This window comes from Chlorocebus sabaeus, chromosome 25 (genome assembly GCF_047675955.1).
Source record: "Chlorocebus sabaeus isolate Y175 chromosome 25, mChlSab1.0.hap1, whole genome shotgun sequence".
In the NCBI taxonomy this organism is placed as follows: Eukaryota; Metazoa; Chordata; class Mammalia; order Primates; family Cercopithecidae; genus Chlorocebus; species Chlorocebus sabaeus.
This window is the reverse complement of record NC_132928.1, coordinates 85293995-85309084: the sequence shown is the minus strand read 5'-3', so window position 1 is coordinate 85309084 and position 15090 is coordinate 85293995. Positions and strand designations below refer to the sequence as shown.

Here is a 15090-nt window from a genome sequence, read left to right as displayed (position 1 = left end):
CGTGGTGGCTCACGCCTGTAGTCCCAGCTACTTGGGAGGCTGAACAGGAGGATTGAGCCCTGGAGGTTGAGGCTGCAGTGAGCTGTGATTGTGCAGCTGCACCCCAGCCTGGGTGACAGACTGTCTAAAACAATATAAAGATAAAAATAGAAATTAAAATCAGTTTTTTGACACATTCCCATGGTCCATGATTCAAAGTGTATGAAAAAAATCTCCCTGCTACACCTAACCCCAGAGTCCTAGGTCCCTCTTCAGAGGCAGCGAAGCTTCGGAACTCCGACGCCCTGCACTTGGTGGCCATCTGGATTCCATCATGCACAGGTGTTTTCCTGCAACAACACACTTCGAAGAGAATTCCTTCTCAGTGCAGAGGCCTTCGTTCTTTCTGTGCGTGTAGGATCATCCCTTGGGAGGTTTCTGTAGCTTACTTAATCCGCTGTCTTGTTGATGTGTGTCAAGGTTTCCAGTATTTATTAGATCAATGCTGCATGAAGCAGCTTTTATAGACTTCACATTGCACATGTGTGACATAAACTTAAGAAATCTCTGCATTGAGGGGTGAGCACGCTGGTTACTTCTGGACATTGTCCAGAAGCCCACCATAGGAGTGGTGGATGTGCAGCCTCCCCAGCAAAGTAGGAAGACCTGTTTCTCCACATCCTTGGCCACCCAGCAAGGTAGCTGCCATTTGGATTTTGCCAAACAAGATAGGGATGAGGTGGATTCAAGAGCAGAAATTACAAAGCAGTGTGTCCCCTGGAGCCTGGACCTGGGGTAGTCAGTCTCCTTTCTCTCCCTTCTATCTGCACATGTTGCTTTGGGCTCTTCCCTCAGCCCCAGCTTCCACCCCCTGCTCCCCTAGTGCTATGGTCTGAATGTTTTTGTGTCCCCTCCCCACAACTTTGACATGTTGAAATGCTAGCCCCCAAGCTGCTGGCATTAAGAGGTGGGGCACTGGAGAGATGATCAGGTTATAAGGGCAAATCTCTCATAAATGGATTAGTGCCCTTATAAAAGAGGCCTCAGAGAGCAGCCTTGCCCCTTCCACCATGTGAGAACACAATGAAATGATGGCCATCTATGGAGCAAGGAACTGGGCCCTCACCAGAACCCAACTATGCAGGTATCAGCTGGAGACGTCCCAGCCTCCAGAACTGTAAGACATACATTTATGTTTATGAGTCCCCAATCTGCGGTATTTTGTTAGAGCAGCCCAAATGGATTAAGACAGAAAATTAGCACCAAAAATTTGGGGTGCTACTCTAACAAATACAACATGGAAGAAGCTTGGGAACTGGGTAATGGGTAGAGGCTGAAAGGATTTTGAAGTGCAGGCTGGAAAAAGCCTGTGTGCCGTGAGCAGGCAATTTTTTTCTTGAGATGAAGTCCTGCCCTGTCACCAGGCAGGAGTGCAGTGACACGATCTCTGCTTGCTGCAACCTCAGCCTCCTGAGTAGCGGAGATTACAGACGTGCACCACCACACCTGGCTAATTTTTGTATTTTTAGTAGAGACAGGGTTTTGCCATTTTGGCTAGCTAGGCTGGTCTGGAATTCCTGACCTCAGGTGATCTGCCAGCCTCAGCCTCCCAGAGCACTGGGATTACAGATGTGAGTCACCGTGCCCAGCCCATGAACAGACTATTACTGGTGATTCTGGTGAGGCTCCAAAAGAAAAGAGGAGATTTGATATTCTCAACCAGAATGTTGGTGAAAATGTGAACAGTAAAGCTATTCTGATGAGATCCCAGATGAAAATGAGAAATGTGTGGTTGGCAATGGAGGAAAGGCCATCCTTCTTATAGTGGCAAATCACTTGGCCGAACTGTGCTTATGTATTAGTGTGTTGTGGAAGGTAGAACTTACAGGCCACTGCAATTGGATATGTGGCCACAGAAATATCTAAGCAAAGTTTTGAAGGTGCAGCTTGTGAAATGTGAAAAGAGAGAAGTGATTTAAAGATGGGACTGTTACTTAAAAGGGAAGCAGAACTTAAAGATCAGGAATATTTGTCAGCCTGTGTTGATAAGAGTGAGCCAGCCTGTTTAGGAGAGAAGATAAAGGTTTTGCCATTGAAACTGAGGCTGGGAGCTAGTCCAAGAAAATGGAAAAATGACCCCAAAGGCAATTCAGAAATCATCAGAGCTGTTCCGCCCATCACAGGCCCAGAGCGCAAGACCCGCAGCAAGCAGGGGACCATAGCAGAGAGCCCCGCTTCAGTCACCCCTGAAGCCCTAGATGGTAGGGCCATCAGCGAAGTTCCAGCCCAAGAGAGCCTTGGGCCTCTGAAAGAGACACAGAGCTGCCACAGAGGTGGAGCTGCCACAGAGATGGGGCCACCACAGAGAACCCCCTTGAGGGTAGGCCCTCACTAGGAGCTGCCGTGGGGCAGGACCACCCAGGGCCTTGGGGGCTCAACTCTTGCCCAGTGAAGGTGCCACCTGTGGGTTTGGAAGGTGTGGTCACCTCCCAACACAGTGGGCCTAGGGAGCACGGTATCAAGACAAAAAGGATTATTCTCGAGATTAATCTCAAACTGTAAACCATAATGTGCTGTGACCTGTAGGTTTAGGACTTGCTTGGGACCTGTTACTCCTTTTCTTTTTTTCTATTTCCCTTTTTTGGAATTGGATTGTTTATCCTGTGCCCGTCCCACCTTTGTGTGTGTGTGTGTGTGTGTGTGTGTGTGTGTGGTTTGTTTTTTTTTTTTTTTTTTCTTTTTTTGAGACGGAGTCTCACCCTGTTGCCCAGGGTGGAGTGCAGTGGCATGATCTCAGCTCACTGCAAACTCCGCCTGCCAGGTTCAAATGATTCTCCTGCCTCAGCCTCCCAAGTAGCTGGGATTACAGGCACCCACCACCACGCCCGGCTACTTTTTGTATTTTTGGTAGGGATGAGGTTTCACCATGTTGGCCAGGCTGGTCTCAAACTCCTGACCTCAGGTGATCTGCCCGCCTCGGCCTCCCAAGGTGCTGAGATGACAGGTGTGAGCCACCACGCTGGCCTCACCACTATATTTTGAAGGCACATAACTTGTTTCATTTTACAGGTTCACAGCTGGAGAAAATTTTGTCTCAGGTAGAATTGTGCCTTGAGTCTGAACCGTAACTGATTTAGATAATATTTAAATGTGATGTTGGACTTTGGTCTTTTGAGTTGATGCTGGAATTAATTAAGACTTTGGGGGTTATTGGGATGGAATGAATTTGTTTGGCATGTGAAAAGGATATGAATTTGGGGGGAACCAGGGGCAGAATGCAATGGTTTCAGTGTTTGTATCTCCCCAAAATTTGTGTTGAAATTGTAATCCCCAAGATGATGGTATTAGGAAGTGGAGCCTTTTGGGGAGATGATCAGGTAACAAGGGCAAAGTCCTCATGAGTGGGATTAGTCCCTCCTAAAAGAGGCCCCGGAGAACTCCCTTGCCCTCTCCATCTTGTGAGGACACAGAAGATGCCTGTCTTTGAACCAAGAAGTGGGCCCTCCCCAGGCACCCAGCCTGCTGGTGCCTTGATCTTGGACGTCCAGCCTCCAGAACTGTGAGGAACAGATTTCTGTTGTGTAGAAGCTGCCTGTCCTACAGCATTGAGTTATCACAGCCTCAGTGGACTAAGACTGAGACACCTAGCTTGTCCCGGACTGAGGCATCCCTGTTCTCCTGTGCTTTCAGAATCGGGTTTCTCCATTCAAGGACATGATTTTATGCTTCTCTGAAGAGGATTGGTCCCTTCTAGATCCTGCCCAGACTGGCTTCTATGGAGAGTTCATCATTGGGGAGGATTGCGGGGTCTCAATTCCTCCAAGTAAGACTTAATTTCCCCCCGTACCTCAAGACCAGGGAACTGGGCAGGGGGGTTCTCACTTGGAGTAAGAGTCAACTTCATCCCATAAGATCAGGGAAGCGGGGCTTGCATCATATCTCTCTGTTCACCCACAACCTGGATGGGAGGTCATTTGCACACAGCGGCCCTATAGGCAGTGTGTCCGACTGATCACCTGCCGTCTCACCTCATCAGGCTTATCAGAACCAAATAGAACATGTGCTGTATGTCCATTTCTCTTCCATCACTCTTACCCTTTCGTCCCTTTATGTCTGCTTTATACCCAAAAGCCTCAGAGAGACCCCCAAGCCCATAGCTCTCCCTGTGTGTGCTGCCCCCACTGCCCCTGCGCTGCCGGCTCTGGCCTTTTCACTTCTCGCCCCTGATGGTGCCACGCCTGCTGGGCATCCCTCCACCTTTTCTCTTCTGGACCAGCCCTGGTTGCTGCAGGATCAGATTACTAATAAACATGTATCCTGCCTTTTTCTTTGAACAGACGAGCTAGCTGCCCAGCCAGATCTCTCCCAGAGAGAGGAGAATGAGCCTCGCGTTCCAGAGCTGCAGGATCTGCAGGGGAAAGAAGTGCCCCAGGTCTCCTACTTGGGTGAGTAGTGATTCCAGAACTGAGTGGACAGAGTAGGGTGAAGGGTTGCTGGCAGCCAGAGATGAACCCACTTGCTGGCTTCTCTCTGCAGCCCCTACTTGCCTTCTTCGTTTCCCCAGACTCTATGTGGGTCTTGCATGTCTTGCCTTGTCCCTGACTTTTCATAGAAAGAATGGGGGATCTTAGTTTTGCCAGGCATTGGGATTGTATTCCCTCGGCCAAGGACTGGGAAATCATAGGAATGTCTGTCTCCTCTGCCTGTAAGTAACATCTGGTTTGTGCTGACCATACAGCAAGCCCTCCAGGAGTGAGGTCAGATACTCACGACAAGCCTGGTTGCAGAGGGAGTGTCTCCTCCTAACTGGGCACCGAGCACAGCCCTTTGAGGTGCCTCACCTATCTAGTCTTCCATCTGCCTGGTGCAGGGGTGCTGTGAGGACACTGGGGTGTGGGGAGGTGCGGGGCTCAGCAGCAGCAGTTTCCAGCCCTCCTTCAGGCTGTGTTGCCAGTGCTTGCACCCATGATCTCCATGCCATGGTGCTTCGAGGCCCCTGCTCCTTCAGGAGGAAATAGCTTTGACAGAATCATCAGCAGCTCCACACCACCTTCCCCTTTGGGACCTAGAGCATGAAGCAGACACGGTTTTGACACACCATCCCCACCTGGAACAAGCATTCAGAGATGGCGTGGCACAGTAGCTCCTGTCCCATCTCTACCCCATAGGCTCTGCACAAGCTGTTTGTGCAGGATGTGTGGAGTATGCAGGAGCCTGTGGTGATGACTACGGAAAACCCACCACAGAAAGTGGGAATAAATGCGGGGCTCGGGCAGGTACTTGTCTCTGCCATGGAGTAAGTAGAGTAGAACCCGGATCTGCGTAAACTCTGTCTAGCTTCAGAGCTCATGTTTGTGGAGTTGGCCCATTCTGCCTTCAAGTTCATTCGCTCAGTAGACACTTCCTGAGTGACCACCCCCTGCCAGTCCCCAGGAGGGAGCCCAGGGCCGCCCCCAGATCACAGCCTGGCATCTGTTCAGATAGCACCCTCCCAGGTAGTGCTGTAGGTGCAAGACAAATCAATTTTTCCGTTTCCTCCTCTGGAAAGACTCTCCAAGTCTCCAGCCATTCCAGGTAGAAGAAAGGAGGAAACGTGAGGAGCTGCAGGTGCCGGGGTTCCAGGCCTGCCCACAGACGGTGGTGCCTCAAAACACCTACCCAGGTAAAGAAGGGCCAGGGAGGGGTGGGGTATGCCTGTGTGTCTGTGTGTTCATGTGTGTATCTGGTGTGTCACATGAATGTATGTGTGCATGTGTGGCATGGGGGATGGTGGTGTGGAATGCATGTGTGCGTGCATATACGTGGTGTATGTGGTGTGCTGCATGTATGCGTGTGTGCATTCCCAGGTGCACCTGTGTGTTGGGGGCATGTGGGTGTGTGATGGAAATGTGCGGTGGTGAGGGCATGGGACAGTTAGGAACTGAACTCCTCAGGATCCCCGCTGGCAGCTGCAGTGGTGTTCTTACCTGCTTGCCCAGATTCCTCTGTGCTGGGGTCATTCTCCAGCTCACTCCCAGTCCCGGGCTCACCCTCCTTGCCTTTTCTGGGGGCCAGGGAGGGTGTGTCAAAGCAGGGTGTTGCTGCTGTGCTGTTGGTGATGGGGCGAGTGTTTTTCTTCTCAGCATGGATGGCCAGCATCCTGGCACAGAGTCTTGGAATCGGCATTAAAGAGCAGGTTTCTAGTGTACTAAAGCTGCACAGGACTCTTGGAAAGTGTATGTTCCTTTCCTGCTTTCAGAGAAATAGCCACAGTGTAGGCTCTGAGTCGTCTTGGTAAAAGTCACCACCTCCAGAAGCAGAGGCTGCAATGCTGCCATCTTTCATAAGTTCTTCTAAATATCAAACCCAAGCCTCTGTTTCTTACCGGAACCCACGTGTCACTGTAGTTTTCTGCAGCTATGGAGACCGACTCACACGCATTATGTGTTCTACCTGTGATGCTTTTAAAGGCATGATTTGTGCCATTTTGACCCAGCTCCATGCATCTTGTACTTGGCCCCCTTTCATGCATGGACAAAGGGGCTTTTCTAGTGTGGGAGATCTGAAAGGATGAGATCCTGCTCCACAAGCATGGATGCCCACCCCTGGTTTTCTAAGAAGCCCACCTCTGCATGCCAAGGGTGATGCATTCATTTGGGGTCCACGTGGAGTTCAAGCGCAGGCTTGATGTTTGTGATGCACTTTGAATCTTCTCCAGCTTCTTTCTGCCCATAGCATGTCTCTCAGCCCCATTAATATACTTTTAGAAGATGGATGGATGTTCATTTGTACACAGGAGTTTTCAACTCCATTCTTCCCTTGTTGGACTCTGACACAGACTGCTCTGAAACAGTCAGAAGCCAAGGGTTGCTACTGAGAAGGGAGAGATGATAGATTTCAAAGAGTGGGCACTGTTTTTATTTTGGTAGCTCCTGCCAGCTTGCCTTCCTAAAAGGCTTTTCCCGCCAGCTGATGCCGGATAGCTGGTGACAGGTCTGCTTCTCTATATCCACGCCCACACAGGACACTCCCAGATGTTGCTTACCCTCTGGGGTTTTGGGCAGACTTCTAGCAGTCTCATCTGCTTTCTCCAAGGAATTTTCTTCATATTTTGTTGATAGCACATAATAGGACTATCCTTGATTTATTTCCCCTTTTGTAGAAATTATGCGTCAAATTTTGGTCATTTTAGCTGATTTGAGGTGATGTTGTCCGCTGTGAGCTATATTACTCTGTTAGGGCTTTCATAACAAGTACCACAGACTAGGTGGCCTAAACAACAGAATTTTATTTTCTCACTATTGCAGAGGCAACTAATAGAAGATCAAGGTGTCAGCAGAGCTGGTTTCTTCTGAGGCCTCTCTCCTTGGCTTGGAGATGGCCACCACCTTGCTGTGTACTCACGTGGTCTTACCTCTGTGTTTGTCAATGTCTTGATCTTCTCTCATAAGGACACCAGTAATATTGGACTGTGGAGCCCACCCACCCATATGTCCTCATGTTAACTTAATTACATCTTGAAAGAGCCTATCTTCAAATACAGTCACATTCTGAGGTCCTTTGGGGTTAGGACTTCAACATGAAATTTTGGGAGAACACAATTCATCCCCCGTAAGACCTCCACCCTCAGGACCTTCAAAATTCATGTCTCTCCCACATGCAAAATCCATTCACCTCATCCCAACAGCCCCCAAATTCTCAACCTATTTCAGCATCAACTGTAAGTCCAGAATCTCGTCTAAATATCAACGTCTCAATTGGGTATGGGTTAGACTTGAAGTATGATTCATCCTGAGGCAAAATCCTCTCCAGCTATGAACTGTGAAGCCAGATGTTTTCTGCTTCCAAAGTACAACTGTGAGAAAAGCATAGCATAGACCATTCTCGTTCCAAAAGAGAAATCCAAGAGAAGAAAGGGTAATGGGTCCCAAGCAAGTCTTAAATCTAGCAGGTCAGGGCTAGGTGTGGTGGCTCGTGCCCATAATCCCAGCACTTTGGGAGGCTGAGGTGGGCGGATCACCTGAGGTCAGGAGTTCGAGACCACCCTGGCCAACATGGGGAAACCCTTTCTCTACTAAAAATACAAAAAGTAGCCAGGCGTGGTGGCACACACCTGTAATCCCAGCTACTCAGGAGGCTGAGGCAGGAGAATTGCTTGAACCCAGGAGGGAGAGGTTGCAGTGAGCTAAAACTGTGCCATTGTACTCCAGCCTCAGCAACAAGAGTGAGACTCCATCTCAAAAAAATAAATAAATAAAAATCTAGCAGGTCATTTCTATGGGATTTTAAGGCTCAGGAATAACCTTTGGCTCAGTTCTCTGTTCTCCAGGGCCAGCAGGCTACTACTGGCCCTGCTCTTTGGAACTCAGGAGGAAATGACTTCACCTCCTGAGCCTGTACCTTCTGGTCCCATGATGGCAGTGGCAGCCCTGTACCCTCTGGTCCCGTGATGGCAGTGGCAGCCCTGTAACCTCTGAGCCACCTTTGGAGTCATTCTTCCCTTTTCCTGAAGGATAGTCCATATTCATAGCCAGATAGCTCTGTCGGCCAGTTTGTAGAATCCCAGAAGTCCAATAGCCTTCTTTTGTTTTATCCCATCTCTTTTCCTCTCAGTCCCAACTGGCAGTGCTTCTGCTGGTGTATAATACTCAGAAACCCTGCCCTCCATGCAGTTCACAGGGTTGCAGGCCGTCAGACAAGGGTGTCCTCCGTAGACCTTCCTGGATAACCTCATCTGTGTTCCTGGCTTCTCTTGAGATGGTAGATTGGATCCATGAATCACACTCAGAATCTCTTTAACAGATGATGAGCCAGCCTCATTCTTGATGTCTCTCCAGTGCACACTTTCTTATTTTTTGCAGAATGGATAGACAGAATTTTCCAAATCTTGAAGTCATGGTTCCTTTTTGCTATAACAGTTCCTCCTTGAGTTTCTCTCTCATCTCACGTTTCACTGTAAGCAGCAAAAAACTAGTCTTTGCCTTTGACACTTTGCTTAGGTATCTCCTCAGCTCAGTCTCCAAATTCGTCACTTACAATTTCTGTTCCACAGAATTTTGGCCAAATTCTTTGCCACTTTATAATTGGAGGATCTCCTTTTCTCCAGTTTCCTATAATGTCTGTATTTCTACCAGCCACCTCCTCAAGGCTTTTTAAATATGCACTTCAAAACTCTCCTAGCCTCTACCCATTACCTAGTTCTAAAATGACTTCGACGGTGTTTGGTCTTTGTTTTAGCTGCACCGTACTTCCTGGGCCAAAGTCTATGTTAGTCTACTGTGGCTACCATAGCGTACCACAGGCTGGGTGACTTATTTTCTCACAATTCCAGAAGCAGCAAGTCCAGAATCAAAGCGTCAGCAGAGCTGGTGTCTTCCGAGGCCTTTTTCCTTGACTTGGAGATGGCTCCCATCCTGCTGTGTCCTCACAGGGTCCTCCCCTTTGTTGAAGTCTGCCTCCAGTCTCCTCCTCTTAGAAGGACACCAGTGATTTTGGTTGGCCCCACCATGTGACTTCATTTTGATTTAATTACTTCTTGAAAGACCCTGTCTCCAAGTAGTCACATTCTGAGACCCTGTGGGTGGGGGCTTCATCATGTGAATTTTCAGGGGGACACAATAACACACACTGTCTGCTCTCATAATTCCATCTCCTCACCCGGTTAACAAATAAGAGATCTTAGCGGCCCACCTGGTCACTTTGTTTTCTTCTTCCACCCAGATCCATTAGCAGAAGTCAACTGCCGATCAGGTACCGTGTTGTCGGCAGCCTGGTAAAAGTTACACCTTGCTCTTGTCTCCACCCCATGAGGTCCACAAAGTACATCACACACATGACCTCACCTGCCCCACCAGCACCTTAGAGCGACCGGCTGCCACTGTCATGCTCACCTTATAGACGAGGTTACCCAAGCTCTGAGAAGCTGTCTGGCTGGAATGAGGTACCTGTAGCTAGAAAACCAAGAGTCAAGATGAGCGTCAAACATAGCCTCTCGGTGGGGCACAGTGGCTCACACCTGTAATCCCAGCACTTTGGGAGGCTGAGGCAGGTGGATCGCCTGAGATGGGTGGATCGCTTGAGCCCAGGAGTTTGAGACCAGCCTGGGCAACATAGTGTGACCCCATCACTACAGAAAATTTAAAACACACACACACAATCTATGTCTTCATCTGGTGATTTCCCGGTCTTGGCAGACTCAGTACCCACTCACAGACTCATGTTCCCCCAACCCGCTTGTGACTGATGGACAAATGCCCCCACCGCTTCCACCACTGCTCTTCATCTCTCCGCTCTCCATAGCCTCTGTGTCTTCTTGCGCTGCTTGTGTTTGTCTAGCTTCTCCTGTCCTGAGCTGCTCTGACCCGTCAGGGCTCTCCTCCCCACAGCCATGAAGCCCAGACTAACCATGTTCCTACTCATATCTAGGAGGGCCTGATTCACTCCCCCAAGTTCTAGATTTGACTTCTGCATTTCACAGTAGTGAGGAAACAGACCACCTGTATGATGGGCTCTGCTCCGTAAGCCAGGACCTCAGGCCGCGCTCTACACTGCCCACCCAGCCCCTCCCTGTGGTTCCACCTTCCCAGCATCACAGACTCAGGATGCAGGAAGTCCAGAGCAGCTTTACCCGCTGCCACCTGTAGCCTCAGAAATGCGGTGCTACTGGGAGCCGGGGAGCCGTGGGGCACCCGCAGTCTGGGACTGTTGAGCAGCCCAGCAAGGCTGAGTAGCATTTCAGCCCTCCTTCCTGGGACAGATCACCTTAGTTTATGTGTAAACATGGCAACCAATAGGTCATCGGGTTGCATCCAGGAGCAGATAGGAATGTGCCTGTCAGAAGTCTAGCACAGTCGCTGGAGCATGCAGGTGCCCAGCACATGATATGTGTAGGGTGTAGAGTCTTCGTCTCCCAAGGCCTTTCATTCTCCTGATAGAGCTTTCCCCCATGCCTCGTTAAATACCTGATCTGTAAATGACCAAGGCTTTGCACGGATAAATACAGACTCCTAGAGCTTGGGGGGATGGGGTGGTAGAGATCAAAAGGGTTGGGGGTGAAGATAAGGGAAAATGGCTGGGAAGAGGGAGAGCAAAGTGTCCAGCGTGCTCTGGACACAGCGTGGCCTATGCTGAAGATTTCTTCCTCACAGGCTACACCAGTGGCCCCTGCCGGGCTGGCCAGGCCGCCCCGGTCACCAAGGAACATTGTAAAAATAAGGGTTTGTAAACTCCAAGCTGAGTCTTCCTGCGCCGGGGTCGTAGGGGCTGGGATGTGGCCTGTGCAGCACCGCTGACCTGCATGTTGCCTTCCTGTAGCTGGCGGCAACCCGCGATCTCTAGAGAACAGCCTGGACGAAGAAGTGACCATCGAGATCGTTCTGTCCAGCTCTGGGGACGAAGACTCCCAGCACGGCCCGTACTGCACGGAAGAGCCGGAGAGCCCCAAAGAGAAGCAGCGCAGCCTCCCCGCCTCCCACCGGGGCAGCGCCGAGGCTGGGGGCGAGGTGCAGACCTCCAAGAAGTCCTACGTGTGTCCGAACTGTGGGAAAATCTTCCGCTGGAGGGTCAACTTCATCCGACACCTGCGAAGCCGCAGGGAGCAGGAGAAGCCGCACGAGTGCTCAGTGTGCGGGGAGCTATTCAGTGACAGCGAGGACCTGGATGGGCACCTGGAGAGCCACGAGGCCCAGAAGCCTTACCGGTGTGGTGCCTGCGGGAAGAGCTTCCGACTCAACTCGCACCTGCTGTCCCACCGGCGGATACACCTACAGCCGGACAGACTCCAGCCGGTGGAGAAGAGAGAGCAGGAGGCGTCCGAGGACGCGGACGAGGGTCCCAAAGAGCCGCTGGAAAATGGCAAGGCCAAGCTGAGCTTCCAGTGCTGTGACTGTGGGAAGGCCTTCCAGCGGCACGACCACCTGGCTCGGCACCGCAGCCACTTTCACCTGAAGGACAAAGCCCGGCCCTTCCAGTGCCGATACTGCGTCAAGAGCTTCACGCAGAACTATGACCTCCTCCGCCACGAGCGCCTACACATGAAGCGCCGTTCCAAGCAGGCTCTGAACTCCTACTGAGCCTGCCCACCTGGGGTGGCCTCACCCTGGCCGGTGCTGCCCCCTCACATTGGTACTGATCAGCGCCCCCACCCAGGACGCCCCTTCCCCAGGATAGAGAGCACACCTCCCTCCTGTCCTTGCTCTCAGGTAGTGAGCGTTCGGGTGGGGCCGTGGGAGCACTCTCCCTCCCCCAGGTATTGAAAGAGTGGCCAAGTGAGTGTTGTGTTTCTGCTGTGCCAAAAAATGAGGGGATGTGCCATCACCAGGTTGGACATGCCAGGTGTTCTGCGTCTTAGAGACCCCTGCCCAATGCTCCCCAAGCTCGGGGAGTAAAACGGTTATCCCCCGTCGGGGCGGCACCCTGGTCACCAACCAAACCTCAGTATACTCCCTCCCTCCCTTCCCTGTCTGAACGCTAGGATGTGCTCCTGAAGCTTCAGGGTGCCTGCACTTCCACTGAGAAGCTGCTGGAGGGTGTTGGACTGGAGGAGGGAAGAAGGCAGGGTGGGACTGAGGGGTTCAGTGGGGAGCAGGGTCAGGCACACTGAGCCAGACATGTCATGTCTGAGCCCAAGATTCATGGCCATCAGGTAGGCAGGAGCACCCCGCAGATCCAAGATGATCAGGCAGCCCTTTTGGGCTTGGAGTCTTTTGGGCAGGGGTCTGCAGAGTTCCTTCTTGAGGTTTGGAAACAGTCATCATACCTTTTCATTTTCCTGAGGGCCAGTTACTAAGCATCTGGAGCTCACCAAAAACAAAGCTTACATTTTAATTTGTGTTGCACACCCACCCCATAGTGTCTTTATACCCCAGAGATCCTTGGTAAATGCTTGCGGGTTGGAAGCTGCGTGGTCATCGTTTAAAAGGCACTTAAGTCCCTTCTTCCAATCTGTCCTGTCTGGGAATGTGGAGCTCAGCCCCCAGTGAGGGGTTCTCCTGTCCCGTGAGCCAAGCTCCAGAACAGAACCTTCCCCAACATCACACTTTACATATACATTAGCTTGGAGTGCTGGTGTGTCCATTTACTAGGTCTGTTGTAACGAAGTACCGCACACTGGCTGGCTTAGAACAACAGGAGTGTATTCCCTGACAGTTCTGGGAGCTGCACATTCGAGATCAGGATGTCCACAGCCTTCCGAGGCTGTGAGGGAGAAGTGGCTTCGTGCCTTTGCTGGCAGTTGCCATTCCTTGGTGTGTGGAAGCGTCACGCACTCTCTGCCTTCATCTCCACATGGCAGTCTTGCTGTGGCGTGTCTGTCCCCAAGCCTCCCTTTGTTTAAGGACACCAGTCATATCGGAATAGAGCCCTTCCCACCAACTCCAGTATAATGTCATCTGTGTCCGCAGCAGCTGTTTACCAATAAGGTCACATTCTGAGATACTAGAGGTTGGGACTTCAACACTGGAATTTGAAAGGGACAGCATTCGGATAAACGTGAGGTGTGCTGTCATTCCTGATTCACAGACGAGTCAATACAAACGTGAGTGGGCTTGCTCACTGTTCATCGAAGGCAGTGTTCAGACCCAAGTTTGGCATTCAGGGCAGGTGTCCTGCGTGGAAGAATCTTACTCAGTAGCCTTAAGGCTGACAAATTCCCCTCCTCCCTGACTTCTGATGGGGGCTGGGCAGGCCAGCTGCAGCTGTGTCTCCTGCTGGGATTCTGGACTGAGTGACAGTGGGTAGTGAAACCTCAAGCAATTTAAAACGTGGTATTGTTCCTGGAAGACTGGTTATGTTGGCTGGGGTCAGCAAGAGAGGGCATCAAGGCTGTAGTCTAGCAGTGACTTAATCTGTCTAAGTCACACCAGACGGGTATTTTGTATTATTCATATGTCAGATCCTACCAACAGGCAGTGAGCCAGGCAGTGCTCCTGGTGCTCCTTGTCACTCATGTAATTTTCACATCAAGAAAACTCTGGGCCGGGCGCAGTGGCTCACACCTGTAATCCCAACACTTTGGGAAGCCAAGGTGGGTGGATCGCCTAGCTCAGTGACACCAGCCTGGGCCACATGGCAAAACCCCATCTCTACCAAAAATACAAAAAATTAGCTGGGTGTGATGGTGCATGTTTGCACCCCCAGCTACTCTGGAGGCTGAGGTGGGAGAATTGCTTGAGTCTGGGAGGCAGAAGTTGCAGTAAGCCAAGATTGCGCCACTGCACAAGCTGGATGACAGAATGAGACCCTGTCTCAAAAATAATTTAAAAGCCTCTGCCCCAAACTCGTTAAAAGATTTTATAACCACAACTACTGTTTCTGTGTAGATGCATCTGCGTGCCCAGGAGCAGTAAATGCAATAAAATCATTTGGTTATACTTTAACACAAACGGTTGAGGCTTTTGCTTTCTAAATAGTTTATCTCTTGTATCAACATAACTGGAAAAGGGAGAAATCTGATTTTTAAGGCCAAGGGAGGGGAAAATTCCAAGTAGAAGCCAGGCTGTCTGTGCACGTTTACCCCACCTACCTGTGTGCTCCTACCTGTCCTGAGGATTCTCTCAGTACCTCTGAGGCCTTGAGAAGGTTGTTCACCTTCCTGCTTCAGACGTCTGACTCAGAGAAGAACATTGTTCTACTTGCCAGAGTGTTTTCTGTGTAAAACCACATCATGAAGGAGAAAGCGACAAAGGGAATGTGAGGGGACTGGAAACCACAGGGAGGCTGTCTCTTGAGTCCCCACCACCGATGCAGAGCCAACCAAGGCACCTCAGGAAATAGAATTGCCTCTGGATTTGGAAATCCCCCTGGGTAATGTAGCTGAAACCCAGGTTGATGCCATGCAGCAGGAGCAGCTGGGGGAACCAGCTCTCAGGAGAGGTCTGCCAACCCTCCAGCCCAACACCCTTCACCACGGTGGTGGAGGGGGCTGCACCCCAGTGATCTTTGTCTCCCTTTTGGCCACTGATACCTTTGGCCTTAGCTGAGAACAGCTACCCCTCGGTCCTTCCCTCCCACCCCAGGGGCTGGGTAGCTGGCTAGAGCTATGTCTCCACCTTGCTCTGGAGGTTGAGACCCCATCTGAGTAACATCTTCCCTCTTCGTTCCTCCGATCCCTTGGCATCGCCACAAAACCACAGG

The 15090-nt window shown here is 50.9% G+C and overlaps 2 protein-coding genes across 4 annotated transcripts in view; both read left to right on the top strand.

Annotated features, from left to right (window-relative positions):
• ZNF496 (zinc finger protein 496) overlaps positions 1 to 14329 on the top strand; it is a 31222-nt gene extending 16893 nt beyond the window's left edge. For all 3 annotated transcript variants that reach the window (XM_073011920.1, XM_007990049.3, XM_073011919.1), the window contains 4 exons: positions 3670 to 3802; positions 4317 to 4424; positions 5528 to 5641; positions 11272 to 14329. In XM_073011920.1, the coding sequence (XP_072868021.1) occupies positions 3670 to 3802; positions 4317 to 4424; positions 5528 to 5641; positions 11272 to 12029 (1113 nt within the window). In that variant the 3' untranslated portion in view covers positions 12030 to 14329. The remainder of the gene's footprint in view (positions 1 to 3669; positions 3803 to 4316; positions 4425 to 5527; positions 5642 to 11271) is intronic.
• Positions 1 to 15090, top strand: part of LOC140710301 (endogenous retrovirus group K member 8 Gag polyprotein-like) — a 393717-nt gene that overhangs the window by 109676 nt on the left and 268951 nt on the right.